Source organism: Halyomorpha halys, unplaced genomic scaffold (assembly GCF_000696795.3).
Source record: "Halyomorpha halys isolate HHAL.00 unplaced genomic scaffold, Hhal_1.1 Scaffold949.1, whole genome shotgun sequence".
Lineage (NCBI taxonomy): Eukaryota > Metazoa > Arthropoda > Insecta > Hemiptera > Pentatomidae > Halyomorpha > Halyomorpha halys.
The window spans coordinates 63603-81082 of NW_027109590.1; the positions used below are offsets into that span (position 1 = coordinate 63603).

Here is a 17480-nt window from a genome sequence, read left to right on the forward strand (position 1 = left end):
CCATTTATACATCAAAATATACTATTTACTAAAAAAGAGCATATTACAATATATACATTGAAGTGATGTATTATATGTCTTGTAAATAAAAAGAAAAATATTAACTGTTACCATGAACAGAACACAGACATAGGAAATTGAGCAATTAAAAGCTAATATTTTTAATAATAGAAGAAAAAGTTGATTAATATTAATAGTGTGGGGAAAACTTGGTTATTTTAATGATAAGTTAGGTATGTACCTGTTTAATATGTAAGAAGTTAAATTTATTTCCTAAGTCAAAGGAAATAATTATTTACGATTTATAAATATTAATTAATAAGAAGCTCTTCTATCTCTACTGCTGTGCTGTCAATTTAGTGCATTTTCTAAGGGACCATTTGAGGTATTTTAAAAAGTGAAGGGTGGTTTTTGAAGAGGAATAATTGCTCCACATATTTTATTTGAAGAATTGTTCATTATTGCTGGCATTATTTTGACATCTGTTTACATGATTTTACATCAGTATTACCATTTTTTTTTTCAGCGAACATTACTTTTATGTAAATTATTAGTAATGAGAAACACACAGCTATGCAATTTATATATATGTCGAGGAGGAGTGCAGGATGATCAGTTCACAGACAATTATTGAGAGTAGTAACTACTTTCTTTGTTACACTGAAGTAATCACGTGAACTACACCCAATAATTGTTTTTAAATTATAATTTATTATTTTATAGCAAAATTCTTGTAGCTAATATCATGAATTGGGAGTTCAGTTTTGAAAAACTAAGGACACATATGCATAAAGGAAAAGTACAAGTCTAATTCCTGATAAACCCCAAAACTCAGGTGTTCAATGTTTTGTAAAAAATTGTTTGGATAAAAACATCAATAAGGAAGATGATCCAAATTGTTAGTGAGGATTATTAATTGAAATTGGTCAATTTTGTCCAAATAACATCAATATATAGTGATGTACACTAATAAAATATGTCCTGCAGAGTAGTCAAAATATAACATATGAAAAATAAAATTGCAAAACAGGAGTATGGACATTTTCTATCAAAAACCTATTTGAAATTTAAAAATACTTCAATAACTAAAATGAAATATTGAGATGAAGATTATTTGCTAGTTTGTTGTAACTAAATAACTAAGCAATGTTATAGATGGTTATAAGAGGATGTCAAAAACTGCAAATATCAATGGAATATTATGATGGAAGTTGAGAATGATATTGTACATAAACATGATCTCAAGGGAACCTTTGCAAAAAAAATTAAATCCTAAAATCATGATAGCTTATAATAAAGATAATTTTTTTTCCTCATCATTCATCAATATTAAATTTTCACTAGATTGGATTACTATTTTATTTTTCAAGTTGTTTATATAATTTAATGTTGTTGAGTTGTTTTTGTCCCTACACATTTTGACCCTGGTTCAAGTACCTTCAAAAACATATAAATAATTTTAAGTGATTTGAAAACCAAAGTGAAGTTGACTAATCATTATATTTATTATATAATTAACCATTGAGTGTTTTTTCTTCAGGGCTTGAAGAGGTTTTTACTTTGTTATCATTTTTTCTAGCTCAGGGTAGTAAACAATTTTGAAAGCAAATACTAGTATAATCCAAGCAAATAAAAATAGTCCATTTTTATTTTTATTTTTTTAATTATAAGAAGAAATCACAAATAATGTTTTAGCCATTATTTTAAACTCTCTCTTCTCTATACCACTATGTTTAAACAAAAGATTCTCTTTTGAGCATATTGCGGCTCTCCTTTAAGTGATTTTATGTATTGCTCTAGCCTAGTATCCTTCAGTTTCATTTAATATAAATTAATAATATAGTTGCTTGTTTTCATTAGTGACATTTAGTTTATTCAGCACTGTCTGATGTAATAAAGTATTATAGAAAAAATAAACCCTTTACTTCTTCAACACAACTTTTTTATAATACACCCCCAAACTAATTACAAAAAATAAATAAACAAATTCACCTTAATAGTTTGTGTTAGTTAATTTAAGTGAAATTTCAAGTTTTTACCAGTGGTTTAAGCTCTAGATACATTTTGATCAATGCCAACAGAAGTTTATGCTGGCCACAGAAGTTTATAGATGAAGTACTCTAGGGACATTATATAACAGAATATCTCTTAAATATTGCCGAGCACACTTTCTCCTCTTATTGACTAAAATTTCCTTCTACTGCATAACAGTGAACTGTCTCCCATTGCAAATAGGGATTTAAAATATTAATCATAGTGAATTTGATATTCATAACTTAAATAGCAGCCAGCCATCTTAAATTAATTTATATATGTGTTAATATGAGCTCCAGAATTAGATGAGCTGGAGAAAGTTAGACAATTATCAATAGGTCAAAGGATAGACCAAATGACTCTTATGATTGAGTTGTTATTGAATCAAAATTGTATAGATTAGGGGAAACGAACATGAACAGAGGGACACCTTTTGCGTTCCTAAAAAAAAAAAAAAAAAAAAGGAGGAGAGTAATAGGTTACAAAAAATTTTAAGTTTTGTTAAAAAAATTTTTGAACCTTCCTATTAGTGGATCTAGATGGCAGTCTGGAGGATACTGTATTGTAGAGAGCTCTGGGTGATATATTGTGGCTGGGCTTTGGGTGATACAATACGGTTGGGCTCCTGATTGTTAGGAGGGGGACTACCAAAGGGTTGGGAGGTATGGAACGGGAGTCCCTTAAAACTATAAATTCTTCTGTTATAAAGAATAAGTCATTTATGAAATATTTCTATGGAATGGAACCCAATGCATTCCTCCTCCCTCTATCTACCTCTGATCTTTTCTATTCAAATTAGAGTTCATTATTGTTAGAATGTTAGATCCAATAAACAAACACAAATTAAATTGAAAATTAATTTCATATACTTCCAGAAATATCTACAAAATATATTGTAGGGTATTTTTAGACAGGAATTAGGAATAGCGATATGCAATTAGGAAACCATAGTTATATTGTAGAACTATATTATATGTATTATAGAATACAGCTTTATAAAAATCTAACTTATTTACAAATATCAATAGTAATATACAAATATTTAACCTAGTCATTGGACCAGGTGACCAGCATTAGGTAACATTCACAGATCAAATACATCATGATCTCAAGATCTCTCCATTACAGGGACGTTTCATAGTTTTTTTTTTTTAAATATGAAAATCATAACAGTGACAAAGTCATTCATTGCAATTTATAGCTATGACTGACATCATTACAAGTTTTTAATGTAGGCTAATAATATTGTCTGTGTTAAATTTGTTTTATGGCCATAACTAGCAATAAAAATAATAGTAGATAAGTATTTAAATTTGAATATTTTGAATCAGCCCAATTAGACGGGAAAGCAATGCCTGGGCCTATGTAAGGCTGTAAGTTGGTTTTATTATAGTTCTGGTAATACCATGATATTGATTTATCAATGTGGTTAGATTTAGGCTTTGGCAGAGTTTCTTCTATAGTACTTTTAGCCTGCCTTGGTACTGGTGCTTGAATTTCTTCTGCAATCGGTGAAGGAGGCACAGTCACTTTCGTAATGGTAGGTCGTCCAGGACTCCTGTAAGGAGGAAGTTGCCCACCTGGAGCAAGAAATGCTGACAGAGGTGAAGGACTGTTCCCTGTGACTGTATTTGTTTCTTTTCCTCCTGGAGCTTCAACATAGTTGCTGCCTATAGGAACAGGTAACACCAATTGTTGTACTAGTTTAATTTCAGACATTTTATTCAATATTTCATTTAAAAAATATAACACATGAATCAAAAGCTAAAAGAATGCTAAAAATCATCAAAATAAATTTATCTCGTCCAATAAAATTCTTTGCAGCTCTAATTCCTTTGAAGAGAGAAAAAAAAAATGGATAGATTTGAAGGGTCAGTTTTTATAATGGAAAGTACTTTCCATTAGAAATCTAAATATATTTATATGATAAATATACATGAATCAAGTCTTCAGCCCAATTTATAGGGAGCATGTTATTTCAACTGAAAAAGAATATCTCTGGGATCAGCTTGGATATATCTTTCAAACCAGAGGGGGCAATATATACTTTAAGAAGTTTACTTCTACAAAGCAGGAAATATCAAGTATTTTTTTTAGAAAGTTTGTTAGTCTTAGTTTATATTTTCTTGGTTGTAAAACCTGACAGACTGTCGGAGGATCCAGAAACACTCATTTTGAGATTAATTATTGATTAGAACTACTTTATTATTTACCTGATGTTTGAGTGTTTCTTGAAAGGTTTTAACATGTAAATGTTCTTTGAGACACTGTAAAGGCATCTCAAACACACTTTTAAGCAAACTCATTATTAATTTTCCTGAGGGGATCCCCCTTTAGCCTCTAGTCGGGTTGGAGGTGGTCTGTACATGGTTTACTTCCTGTTATAGTGGTCCACAGATATCTATGGATTAGAAACCACTCTATTAAACATTTCAGTTGTTTTTTTAGTATAAATCCTTGTGTACGGCTGATTCACTTGAACTGTTAATGTTAAATTGTGACCTCTGTAGAAACAAATATTATATTCACATATTAAGTTAATCCTAAATAACAAAATTACACTTACCTCCTACAGTGGATTCTTGAACAGCATCAGATTGAACAGTAGCTTTAGTTGTAGTTGTAAGGGGAAACTGGAATGGTGTTGGTGCTGAACTTGAATATTGTTCCTCAGTAGTGCCTTCTAGCCCAGTATTGAAATCATATATTGATTGTAAACTATAGTTATCAAAACTAAACTTATGACTTTCATCCCTGGTCTCATCATGTTCTTCAAGTTCCAGGATACTCACTTCATTGCTGTTTTTTATTTCTGTCTTTGGAGGGATAACTTTGACAAGTTTGTTATAAGTTTCATGAAACTGAGGATCAGATGTTGGTCCAAGAGTTGAACTAGAAGACGCAGTTGTAACTTGTTTGTTAGTTGCAATGCTTGAAACACTTGGGATTGTTTTGATAGAATTAGAAGTTGATAAGTTAGAGTATGGATTAAATATTGGTCTGAAACCACCAGTGTTATACAGTATAGGTTTAAATCCTTCTTCTTGTTTAGGTGGTTTATCTAAAGGCTCAATACTACCCCTGGCCCCAGGAAACCGACTTTGCCCATCTCTGTTTCTACTGGAACCCCACAAGTTTTGGATATTCAATGAAGGAAGTGGCATCCCAAAAAATGTAAATGTTGTTGATGGTGGTTTAGTTGGTTTTTTTTTCTTTAGCTGATCACTGCCTGGCCGAGCATATAGTGTAGGTGTGTCACCAGGTATGAAGTGGGACATTACAGCAGGAGGTATAGCTGTAGTTCCTGCAGTACTTATTACTACATTAGTCGCAGATGTTGTCTGGATGGTATATTTTGTTAAGTTGATCGGAAGGGAAACATTTTCATCATAATCAACATACTCATAAAAATATTCTGATTCTTCAGGAGTTGGTTTCTCATTATTTCCTTTCCAATTGTTTGTAGTTGATGAAAGTTGCTGAATTTGGCCTGAAAAGGGGAAACCAAGAAATTGTATTAACTTTTCTGTTTAATAATAAGCAAAATATTACAGAATAATTAGAATATCAATCAGAATTTAAAAACAAAACATAAAAAGCATATTTGCTTACATCCTGAAGTAGATAATTCAAATTTCATTTATTGGGTATTATTATTTTTTCTTAAAACTTAAAAGAAATATTAGTGGCTTTACAACAATTTATATTCAAACATAAATAAATAACACTAAATTTTTACAAGGATGTGGTAAATGAAGACAAACATGAATCAAGATTAATTTGCTCCAACTGTAGTAATTATTGTTCTTACAAAAGCTAAGAACATGATAACCACCATGAAAAAAATCGCCAAGGACTATAATTAAAACTCTGAACTTTGGAAAATCTGGACAATTATGGCAGTTAAAATACTCCAGAATATCTCGAGTACTTTTACACTAGCTCCTTGCTACAAACCTACTATTGAATCTTTTCTCTAACAATCTATGTGTTAAGAGGTTTTATGGTAAATGATTTTGGAGGATTCTGTAAGATTTTCAATATTTTTAAAATAATTAAGTTTACCTGAAGATTAACCCTCCCAGTAATATGTGAAAAAAAAATTACTAAATACCAGGTGAGGTACTTAGGAGCCACATTAAATGTTTTAGAAATTGTTGCTGTTATTCTGTATTTAATTGATACAAACATTTGACATTCATGAGTTCTAAAAATGTTAAAAAAAAAATAAGTAAGAACTCATAGTGTATATTAATCACAATGAAATATGACAAATACCAAGATTAAATAACATAATTTTCATGAAGCTAAAAATGAATAAAAAATGCATTGAGAAAGATATACAAAAGCTATAAAATAAAAAATAAAAAGATCATTTACAAATATATTGGCTCTGTATGCTCTATATAATGGTAAAAATAATGCTGAGTAGAATCTAATGAAATTCAATCTCAATAAACTCCAACAAATCCTTACAGCAACATTAGACCTAAGGAAAATGTAATATTTTTGTAAAAATTAGAAACAGGTTATTTCCAAGTGGGAAATCATACATTTGTTGAACCAGAACATGTAAAACCCTAAGAATATTATTTATTGATGACAAAAAGAAAAAATCAAAATTGAGTATTAAAGCACAGAAGGTTTTCCAAGGTAGCATATATGAACTGTTGCAAATAATAAAGTAATATGGTAAATTGTTAACTGAAAATGTGTTTGATGTACAGACAAAACTAAAAAACCTATCTTTATCATGAAAATTTCCAAAATTCCACTTCTAGCATTATTAAACTATTCTATAAACAATGTAATTGTTTAATTTAAAATATAAAAATAATAATTGTTACCAATAGAATTTTCACAATTTTTCTGCAAATCACTATATTTAGATTGTGAGCAGTCTTCATTTATCATTTTGTGCCCTTCGAATAGTGGAGTACCATCATAACAAATTGGTGGTTGGTATATTTCTTGGTTAAATGTCTTCTGCCACAGAAAGGTACAGGAGCACCGCAAAGGGTTTCCTACAAATCATATTATTAGAAAAAATGCTAAATCAGTAAGTAATGAACTTTTATGTCCTCAAGAGAATGATGTATGAAGGTAGGTACGTTCACTATATCTTTGTTTGTACATATGTAAGGCGTTCATGTAAAAAAACACTAGATAAGGATATTCTACTTTTATTACATCAAATACTGTAAACCAATATGGTTTGTAAACATATTTAAAATAACTTGGACCCAACCTATTGGTGAACTCAAACACAATGCTGGGATTGAGAACCTTGGGTGTTGTCCAACAAGATCCTTCTGCATCTTAGCTTGGAATGACTTGTCATAATACCTTTCCCACAGTGTACTTCTTAACAAGGGAAAACAATACAAATTATAGATTCACTTTGCTGCTTAGTAGAAATTTTCAGAATAAGTGAACCATTGATTGGAAGAAATATTGTTCATTGATGATCCTATCAACTCTTCAAAGGAATTAAGACTACAAACCTGTTATGACTGTGCTGCACTATGTATTCTGTGCTAGTAATCTTTAACTTGTTGTTTATGATAAGAATTTTAAAATTTATTGCGGTGTATTAATTGTTGTTTTATTTCTTAGAAGGGAAAGGTGTTGTGGACTAGAAGCCAGTTATGTGTTGCCTGGAATGTGGAGCACACCTTTGCAGCTTTTGCTAGCACTAATTCAACTTAAGAGTCGAATAGATCAATATTAACTAAAATTGACATCCATTTCTTCTATTTGATGCTTCCCCTATACAGAAAATTAGCACCAATTAGTGTTCATTGCCGTAATAAAGAAGTATAGTAAGAGAAAATTATAAGCAGAAGGCTCTTCAAGGACAAAACATATGGTTTTCAATGCAACCACTGGGTCATCCAGAAATGTACAAGAACAATAACAAGCAGAACATGATTAAGATGGCCTTTAAGATTACACACCAGATATATTAAAGTTGTCAAGTTGTCAGCCGGATTTGGAAGGAAAAAGCTGATGGAAGAAGATTAAGCCCTAAAAGGGTTGTAACTATATTGAGCTTTAATCAAGTCATGATAGTCATAGATACTACATACAATGTAGTATGTACATTGTATAATACCATGTATTATACAAATACATAGAAACTTTGTATAATATATTTTTAGTATTAGTTAGTGTTGAGCTTTTAGTACAATATAGTGTAGCATTATGGAAGAATCACCTAGGTCTAGTGAATAGTGTGTTTAATGCCTACTATATCTCAAAAAACTTTTTATTTTTGTTTTTAGAAGTAGTTTAAATACAAATCAGAAAACATCATTAGTATTGCATCACAGACAACTGGCTTTTCTACTACATTGATCAAACTGATTGGTAGAGAAAGGAAAGGAAATTTGAACTGGAATGTTTCACACACAAAGGAGGAATAAACTGACTTTGATTCTTTTGCCAAAGATGTAATGAAAATACATATGTTTTACATCGTACAAAAGCAGGCTCTAACAACAAAAAATGGTAAGTGAGGAATTTGAAAAATATAAGATTGCAAAGAGTAGTAAGCATTTTCTATGATCCAAGCTAAAGGGGAAAAAAGTGATATGAAAAAATCGCAAATTAATCCATCATTTCTCACTGAAAATTCTAGGAATGTGTTGTGATAAACTGCTTGTTTATAAAAATTGAGGAATGCCATGCTTAAGATAGGAATGTAGCCTATTTGGAAGAAATATGTCTTCATTCAACATGCAGTTCATGTATTTACTGACAATCATCAGTAAAAATAGGGACAATTCAAGATCTTTTCAAAGAAAATCATATGATTATGGTGCACACTGTAGAAAAATTAGATTTTATTCCTTTTGGCCTTTTAGTACACAAAAACAGTAATCATGGAAAAATGGATGTTCTAAATTTTGAAAATTTGGTACTTCATCAATAGAAAAATACAAGCAGTAATGCATAGTTTTACCCACAAAGTTCCCAATGTTCAGAATAGAGGCTACCTCATTTTCATCCTTCTGGCCAAACCCAAAATCCCATGAATAACCCTTACACCTATACCTATCAGTTTCATCATGATAATACCAAGTTTACTATCATACAATTGACGTGGGAGGCCAAAAACCAGATGGATAGACAGAATCAACAAAGATGCGAAAGAGTAACTGGAAAGAAGTAGCCCAAGAAAGGTTGAAGATAGGGAGGCATGGAGAAAGGTGGTTCAGGCAGCCAAAGATCTGCAGCAAAGTCTGTAGAGCCAACCAGCAAAAAAAAAAACACCAAGTTTACAACGTACGTTAAGTATTGAAAAATGCCTTACTGTTGAAAATCTAAAGGGAAAATGAAAAATATTTTTTGAAACTTCACCACCAATAAAATAAAGACAGCTTAACACTTATTATAAATTAGTTTTAAATTAAATATTGTATCTTGAATTTTTGGAAAATCCAACATTTCTATGATTTCTGCCCTATATCTTTTTATCATATATTTATTAGTTAAAGTCATACACTGAAGAAAATAATTTTCATAATTAAAGAGAAACTATTCAAAATTGAACATATGGCTGATCTGTAAGCCTGCAAAGACTATATTCGACTAAAGAGAAATTTCCTGATCTACCATCACTTTAGTATCTTTACAGCTTCTAGTAAATTTTTTTTTTTAAATAACATTTTCAGGCATGATAAAACAATAGGTTTTTGTTCACAGAAATTGACTTAAATTACTTCATCTCCTTCAAAGTTATTAACTTTTAATTTAAGGAAAATTAAACAAATCTGCAAGTGAAAACTGAATATGAAATACATTTGAAGAACTGCATGTAAAAACGTAATTCCTGAATTACTAATTAATAAATATAGATACTATTTCAACTAATAAAACAAAGTACAACATTACCTTCAATATCAATTTGGTAGATAGTACTCCTTAATGGCTGCAGAGCAGTTTCTGAAATTGAGACCAACCGGTTTTTCCTTAGGCTAAGAACTCTGAGATGAGTCATTTTTTCAAAAGGAGACCCTTGAATAGCACATATATTATTACCATCCATCTGAAAATGTCAATTCCAGCATTAGAAGTACTGATTTTTTTATAAGTAATTTTCGAATCATTACTTGTAATTGTATTTTTATACAATAAAAAACCCTAAAACATACAGCATGAAACATAACATATCTAGAAAAAAAGTTTAAAAATATAAAATAAAGGAATATATTATGTAAAGTTATGATTAAAGAGTGGTATCAGCAAAAACAAATTTAGAAAGTAGATTTTTAATAGTGAAATAAGTAAAGCAAAATTAGAAAGTAATTTTTTTAAATATAATAAATATTTATACCTAATAAATAATAAATACTTAAGATATGAATGAAAAAAAAAAACCCACAAACTTCTTCATGTTTATGAAATGAGTGTAATTATTAATTATTTTGTTCTGATAGGTTTCTTAAACTAAGTAGTTAATTTAGGAACTCTGAGCAGCAGGAAAACTATGGCAAACAGTAGGGAAAAATAAAATTTTAATTGAAAAATAACCATTTCTTTACCTTATAGAAAAAATAAATAATATCTTCTCTCATTTTGTGAAATGTATTAAGGGGATTGATATCATTGGTCCATGTTAGCTATTTTGTTTTGCTCAATTTCTTTTTTATTTTTTAAAAACAATATTTAAATTAAATTAAAAAAGAAAAGATCAATGAGGTAATTTCATAAATTAAAGTTAGAATCAGAAATATAACTACCTTCAATTGGATAAGTGAATTTAAATTTGGTATTCCAGGGTTACTAAGCTTGGAAAGCCTATTGTGGCTAATATCGAGTATTTCCATTGACTTTATTCCATGAAGCCCAATCTTGTCCAAACTAGCCAAGTGGTTGTGACTCAGGTTCATTACCAGAAGGTTGGGTACACCAGTAAAAGCATCACTAGCCAAATGTGAAATCTGGTTTTGTTGCAGTTCTATATCTGTCAAAGCAGGTAGGTCTGAGAAGGCCGCACTTGGTATAGTCCCAAGTTTGTTTCTGGAAAGCTTTAGGGTGACCAGAGATGCCATTGATCTAATCACATGGGGTGAAATAAACTGAATTTGATTGTTGTCCAAATCTAAAACTGTTAGGTTTCCCATGTTAACAAAAGTCCCTTCCAATAAAGTTTCAATTTTATTTCCAGACAGGTTCAAATAGGAGAGAGATTTAAGATTATATAATGGCCCTAGGATCTGTTTGATTCTGTTATAGCTCAGATCCAGAAATTTCAATTCTCCAAGCTTTGTGAGAGGATCAGGAAAAGATGAAAGAGCATTATTCGATAATGATACTTCTTCAAGTAATCTGAAAGCAAAAACCATTACAACTTAAAAAATTAATTTGACATATATAACTTGATATACAGTTGTAGCTAAATATATACAAGTATGGATATCAACAATTATCGACAGCTAATAAATATTATAATAAATATTATTTATTATATATTACTGAATTATTTAATTGAATTCATTTTTTATATAACATTTTCCTAGTTAAAAGAAGGTTTCTTTATCAATATTAGTAAAAAATTAAAAAAAAAAAATTAAAAATCATTGCTTCTTCAACTATATTTTATTTTAAGGTGCTCAAATGTTTTCAATGGTTCATACCTACATAATCTTTAGACTCAGAATATCCAGCTTGTAACTATTTTTCTTGCTAGCCAGACATTCAATTAGATAATAGGAAAACCTCAATGTCAAACATCTTAATGCCATGATGACGCTATGATTCTTGAATGAATGATTCTAGTCTACTCTACAGTCTTCTTTCTGGTTTTATTTTCCACCCAACTACAAGGGTTAACAGACGAACTTCAATATCTTTCTTATATAACAGCCTTTCTATTTTATTTTTAATGAAAGTACAATCATCTCTTTCTGACTTCCCCAGAAGGGCTCTCCATTCATTAGTTTTGGGATTGTAGTCTCCATCAGCGTTTTTAAGTGTCTCAAACATCATATCTTTCCTTTCTTAATGGTGAATATAATTTCAGATGGAATTCACTCCCATATTTGTTTTTATCTATCAATGGTTTCACTCTTGATGTTGTAACAGCATATAGTCCATAGCTCTAGCAACATCAGATAGGAACCCACCCAGTGTTTTCACCTTCCAGGAAGGAGAAGAATTCCCAGCCCAGGATAACACAATCACATACCTAGAATCATACTCATCAAGAATATACCTATTCTTGCAATTGTATTTATACAAAAATTAACAAATACAAAAAAATTTATGGGATAACTGTTCTATGAGTTCTATGAGCATCCTCATATGCTTGAAGTTCCCTCTTCCTCTTTCCCTCCCTAGAAAATTCTACTCCTGGATTCGCCTCTGCATTCTGACTCAAGAATCCCAAGGCGCTGTTCCAACATGCTCAGCTATCACGGCCATAGCTATGGCTGCGGGTGTAAAAATACAAATGCCACAGAAAAAACCCGACAACGTATTTTCCTTCTGAAATGCAGATCTCATTCAGTTTTTCCAAAATCCATAGATAATTCGTTTAACCAATTTTCGATCCCCTCTTTCCTACGTTCCAAATATTGTCATTCTTTACTAATTTTTAAAAAATCGCTTTTAAATCTCAAAATTAGGGAAATCATTTAACAAATTGAATCCCTTAAATATAAAATTTCTAATCTCTCACTTCCGTTATTGGCGAAAATAACATGGCCCTCCTTAAGGACAGTTTCCAAAAAATCTGTTTATCAAATTAAATAAAAGACGTTCCCTAATTAAAGAAATAATTATATGAAAAACTGACCAACAAAGAAAATATGAGTTATAACTTACTTGCAACTTTCAAATGTTAGATCAGGTACAGAACCGATTTCATTTCTATTCAAATTAATTGATTTTAACTGGCCATTTTCACGAAACAGAGATGGTTTTATGGTGGCTAGCCTGTTTCCACTCATATCTAGCTCCTGGAGTCTTCTCAAATCTCTGAATGCATTAAAATGTATATCATTAATCCTGTTATCATGGAAATCCAGCTCCTCTAGCCTGCCCAAGCCATCCAAAGAGCGCTCGTCAATTTGTAACAGGCCGTTTTCAGCCAGCAGCAGTTTGCGTAGTAAAGGCATTGATATGAGCGCTTCCGAAGGTATGTGTCCTAACTTGTTTCCTACAGTAAATAAATTATTAATTTTTATTGTACTACAACCTTTACAGCATTTGAATTAATATCATGTATAAGTGAAGGTGGTTAAACTCTCAAGGAGAGTGCAACTGCCTCTCTGATAATTAGTAATATTAAAAAGTATTCATTTAAAGGACGAATTAAAGTATTCTTACCACTAAGATTTAAAAGTCTTAATGCTGGTAAAAGTAGATCAGGAGAAGGTGACCTGGGCAGAGCTGTGATCCTATTGTTTGATAGATGAAGTAATTCCAATGCTCGTGGAAGCCCTGGCACTATCCCCGTTAATTTATTCCAACTCATATCCAACTCAAATAGATTGTTCAAGTGATTAAATGTCTGAGGTTGTATGAGATCAATCGCATTTCTTGATAAATTTACATGTTCAAGAGCAGTGGTTCCCAGGAAAGAAGCTGGGTCAATAATGAACAAGTTATTATTGCTTACATCTAGACGGCGCAATGAAGGTAGATTAGCCAATACCCGTCGATCTATCCTCCGAAATTCGTTTTGAGATAAATCCAGCCCCTGTAAGTATTATAAAAGTAAAGCCAATTACTTCATTTTCTTGGTTTATGATAAAAATACATAGTTATATAATTGATATGTTTCAAAATATTATAAACGTAAGTTGAATAACTGTATTGCTAGAACACAATAGTGTAAATTAAATTTTATTAATATACTCAATACACTGTCATATCTAAACATTACCCTAATTTTGAAATATAGGGCTAAATGAGTATCTAGATATATAGATAAAAGATAAGGTAATGCTGAAAAATTTTGCTAAATCTTACCTTTAAATTTGGTAGATTCCAGAGAGGCATTTCGAGATAATTAGAGAGAGAATTATTACTTAATCTCAACTCTCTCAAAGAGGGCATGCCAGAAAATGCTTCTCGAACAACCCGCCTAAGGAGATTATTATTCAGATGCAGACGTTCTAATGTAGGGTGTCCTCGCAGCGCTCCAAACATGATATCCTGCACGTGATTGTTACTCATATCGAGGAATTTTATTCGAGGTAGAGTTTCCAAAATTGTGGTTAGGTACATCACATGATCAAGCTGATTGTTAACAAGAGATATTTCTTCTAGTTGGCTGTCATAAGATTGCAGGAAAAATTCGGGATGTATCCTTTGAATTTTATTATTGCTGAGATCCAGTTTAATAAGCGATGGAAGTCGGTGGAAAGAACCTCTATGTATTTCTGTAATTCTATTATCGTTCATATACAACTCCGTTAGAGGTGGTATATCTACGAAAGTCGTCTCTTTAATTGTTTCAATTGAATTACCGGAGAGTTTTAAGATAGCCAAGTGTGGTAGCTCTCTTATGGCTCTACCGATCTCACCAGCATCACTCAGCTGATTGTCGGATAAATCAATCTCCTTCAGGGAAGGAAGTCTTACAAATGACCTCGGGTGTACCCAGCTAATACCGGACCCTGAAAAATTTGCTAATGCAAGCCTTGGAGCATCTTGGAGAGAAGAAGGACCAAGGTTAGTAAGACGTGTTGACCTAATCAAATGAAGCTGTTCCAGAGCCTCTAGCTTATTTAATCTACCAGGACTGATTTCGGTGAGAGATGGAAGCTCGGTGAGTAGGTAGCGGAGTCTTTTTAATCCTGTAAAAGATGGAAGGCGCTGTACAAATCCAGCTTTAATTGTAACAGCTTCCAGTTTATCGAGACCCTCGAAAACATCTTCCGGTAAACTTCGAAGTTCATGTTCTACGATAAATACTTCCAGTAAACTAGGTTCTAGACCTCCTAACCAGTTCGAGGAAAGCCTTTCTAACTTGTTGTTTCGTAGCATAAGCCTTGTCACTCTTAAAGGTGCAAAAGCACGTCCTGGCAAAGCAGTTATCACATTATTTTCAAGGATGAGCTCGTCGATGGGTCGGGTGATTTGAGCTGATATTGCAGCCAGGCCACTGAGAACTGCAGAGAGTTCGCTTTGACTGCACCTAAACATGGATTATTGATAAATATAAAATATTAATTTAATTCTTTAATTATGGATTATGTTTGTGTAAAATTTTCCAAACATGAAAATTCGAGATTTAAAACTATTTAAATATTAGGTTTGTTATGCTAGTAAGTAAAATACAACTATGTCAACAACATACGGTCTTAAAGATAGCATTCAATTTTAAAGTTGAAATAAATCGTATAAATGAAACATACCATATTTGCAGCTCATCAGCTTTGTTGGTACACTGACATGGCCTGATGGTCTCAAGAGGTGGGCAGATGGCCCAGCAATCCTCAATGGTCAAGGCGAGTATAAACAGCGTTGCAACTCGGCACCACCATCGCAGGCTCCACATGACAACATAGCAGCTTTAACTCTCGTTTGCCTTTCTGGTTTCAAAAACGTCATCAATGTTAAATTTTAATAATCATAACGTATTGTAAGTATATAATAATACATTTCAATAAGCAGTTATCAGAGCATTTGCAGGTTGTGCCAGCAGTGGTTCAGTTTTAAATGGTTTTGTAAAAGAATAGCCAAATTATGCTTTAACTATCGACGCTAAAATTATGCTTTTATAAATTATCCTTAAGTTTTATATTCTTAGTAATTATATATCTGCAAATACTAAGGACATTTATAATTAAATTCTATATTATAATTCCAGAACAAGCGAAAAAATGTTGCAAATGTACAACCCATTTTTCTGTGTACGATGTCAAAGAACATATTTTTTATATCATAAAAGTGGGATAACAAATAATCAAGAGTGGTGAAAGGTAAAACAGAAGAGTTGCTTCACATAATTTACTTACTGTGCAAACATAATTTTGAAGGAAATTGAAAAATATGTATTTATTAAAAAAAAAATTATTATTATTATTATTAATTTGGTACTAAAACTCGATGTTGAGTCCTGGCCTCCTACACCAGCCTCTACCAATTATTGTGATCTTGTGAGGCTGCCATTCATTGCATCACTTCCACCATGGTTCTGACATCACCACTCACACAGTCACTCCATCGAAGGCGAGATCTTCCTCTGCGTCTTGTTCCATGAAGTAACTCAGTCACTATTTTCCTTGGCAGATCATTATACTGAGCCTCACAAACTGGACATCGTCTGGTTAAATAAATAAATCTTTGAGCTCCTGGTTTGTTCAACGTCTTCATATCTAGTCAAACTTGGCAGCTCCAAATATTTTACGGAGAATCTTCCTCTCCAAGACCATTAAGTTGTGGTCAACAGCTTTAGAGATAGTCCACGTTTCCGAGCCATACAAAATAATTGACTGAATAATTGTTTTATACAAATAAATCTTGGTGTCCTTAGACAAAGTACGGCTCCTAAAATAGGGACTGAGGCTATAATAACAGCGGCTGGCACACAGAACTCTTCGTTTAATTTCAGAGTCCACATCATTATCTTGGGTTATGAGCGGTCAAAGATACACAAACTCCGGGACTTTTCCAAAAGTATATTCTCCGATCCTGATTTCTTCAGGATATTTGATAAAAAAAAAAAAAAAAAAATACATTTTGTATTTTGTTTGTTAACGGTCAAACTATCCATCACTTGCTCTAAAATCTAATATGCCTTACAAAATCTATTACGTCTTACTATCATTCTGTATATTGCTATATTTAATTTTTGGTAATCAGTCATTTCATATTAATCTGACTCAAAGTTAGACAAATTTTTAATTCGAAATGTTTGCAGGTTTTATGCTCTTTTATTTACTGCTTTAACAATAACTAAAGCCATTGAAGAAAAGAGAGATATCGTAATGTGAGTAAGTAGAGGGATATCTCTCCCTCTCCTCGCTCCCTCTAATATCTTGAAAATAAAGAAAATAGACAAAATTGAGATTTAAAACTTACTTCTAACTGCTTTACAAGAGCTTTTATGAAAACTCATTGTAGTAATAAGAATGATTAGGTATGAATTTTCAAATAAAAAAGAATGATTATAAGTTCAAATGAAAATTACCATATATACACGCGTAGACTTTTTTAATTAGATTTTTTATTTATATGATATTTTAGCTACTTAAACCAATTATTCCTTGAACCGTCATTAATGTTAGCTACATGAAGTTCCGAAGTTTCGAAGTTAGCATTTTATAAGTATTTTTCTAACAACTGCTTAGCTAGTAAAAGTGCCTACACGTGTGCGAATATTTATTGAGAACCTCTTAAAATTTTATATCCTGATATGTATCAATATTATGACATAGGATAGTATAAATAAATATTTTACAAAGACGAAAATACTAATGTACCTTTAA

At 31.5% G+C, this 17480-nt stretch overlaps 1 protein-coding gene across 2 annotated transcripts in view; it reads right to left on the reverse strand.

Moving 5' to 3' along the window:
- Positions 1-3020: 3020 nt before the first annotated feature.
- The window catches only part of atk (artichoke), a 51785-nt gene continuing 37325 nt past the window's right edge, over positions 3021-17480 (reverse strand). For both annotated transcript variants that reach the window (XM_014431205.2, XM_014431206.3), the window contains exons 2-10: positions 15405-15581; positions 14014-15184; positions 13369-13741; positions 12865-13198; positions 10779-11367; positions 9931-10084; positions 6882-7058; positions 4601-5524; positions 3021-3704 (exon numbers count right to left, since the gene is read on the reverse strand). In XM_014431205.2, coding sequence (XP_014286691.1) covers positions 3289-3704; positions 4601-5524; positions 6882-7058; positions 9931-10084; positions 10779-11367; positions 12865-13198; positions 13369-13741; positions 14014-15184; positions 15405-15547 — 4281 coding nt within the window. In that variant the 5' untranslated portion in view covers positions 15548-15581 and the 3' untranslated portion in view covers positions 3021-3288. The remainder of the gene's footprint in view (positions 3705-4600; positions 5525-6881; positions 7059-9930; positions 10085-10778; positions 11368-12864; positions 13199-13368; positions 13742-14013; positions 15185-15404; positions 15582-17480) is intronic.